At 64.4% G+C, this 694-nt stretch overlaps 1 protein-coding gene across 1 annotated transcript in view; it reads left to right on the top strand.

The window, feature by feature from the left end:
• Positions 1-204: 204 nt before the first annotated feature.
• MNEG_10142 (hypothetical protein) overlaps positions 205-694 on the top strand; it is a gene marked incomplete at both ends in the record, with an annotated part of 2845 nt that continues 2355 nt past the window's right edge. Inside the window, 2 exons of the mRNA XM_014041386.1 lie at positions 205-243; positions 489-537. Of these exons, the coding sequence (XP_013896840.1) occupies positions 205-243; positions 489-537 (88 nt within the window). The remainder of the gene's footprint in view (positions 244-488; positions 538-694) is intronic.

Genomic DNA, 694 nt, shown 5'->3' with positions numbered 1-694 from the left:
GCGTGGCGGCTGGTTAGCCTGGGACGGCTGTGACTGGGTTGGGCTGTGGGTGTTGGTGCCCACGGCACGGTCAGGCCGAGGCTGCGTTTATGAGACGTGGTATCAGGGTTCCAGGCCAAGCCGTCATTGGTGATCACCCGCAGCTGATCGATGGCCTCACCCAACTGTCACCCCCGCTGCCCTGCTCGTCCACCCACCACCCACATGCTTCCCCCAACAACGCAGCTGGCGGACTTTGGCCTGGTGAGAGGCCGGCCGGCGCGGAGCGCCGCACCAAGCTGCCACACGCGCTCCGCAACCACCTGCGAATGCCGCGCCATCTGAGGCTGGAGGGCGGCACCATTTCCAGGCTTTGCACGCCCGATGGCGGATGCACCGCCCCCTCCCCTTCCTCTGCGTGCGTTCCGACGTAGCCGTCAGCACTGCTGCGCGCCGCCCCGCTCACCACCACTCCGCCGCCGTGCTCCTTGGTAACGCACCCGTCGCAGTCCAAGATCTTGAAGGAGTCCGAGCGCATGGTCAACCACAGCGGCGCCGGTTAGCGGCCGCGATTGAATGTGATCTCATCTGATCAGACTGCAAGATCTCAGATTGGCGTGATCTTCGTTGAGTCTGTCTGCTCAACACAGTGGACTCTGCGACCATGTCACCTCGTCACCTTGGGATTGCCACAGGCCATGCCCCTGTGTACCCG

Source organism: Monoraphidium neglectum (assembly GCF_000611645.1).
Source record: "Monoraphidium neglectum strain SAG 48.87 unplaced genomic scaffold scaffold02197, whole genome shotgun sequence".
Classification (NCBI taxonomy): Eukaryota; Viridiplantae; Chlorophyta; class Chlorophyceae; order Sphaeropleales; family Selenastraceae; genus Monoraphidium; species Monoraphidium neglectum.
The sequence above is the reverse complement of the archived record's forward strand: the minus strand, read 5'-3'. Positions and strand labels throughout refer to the sequence as shown.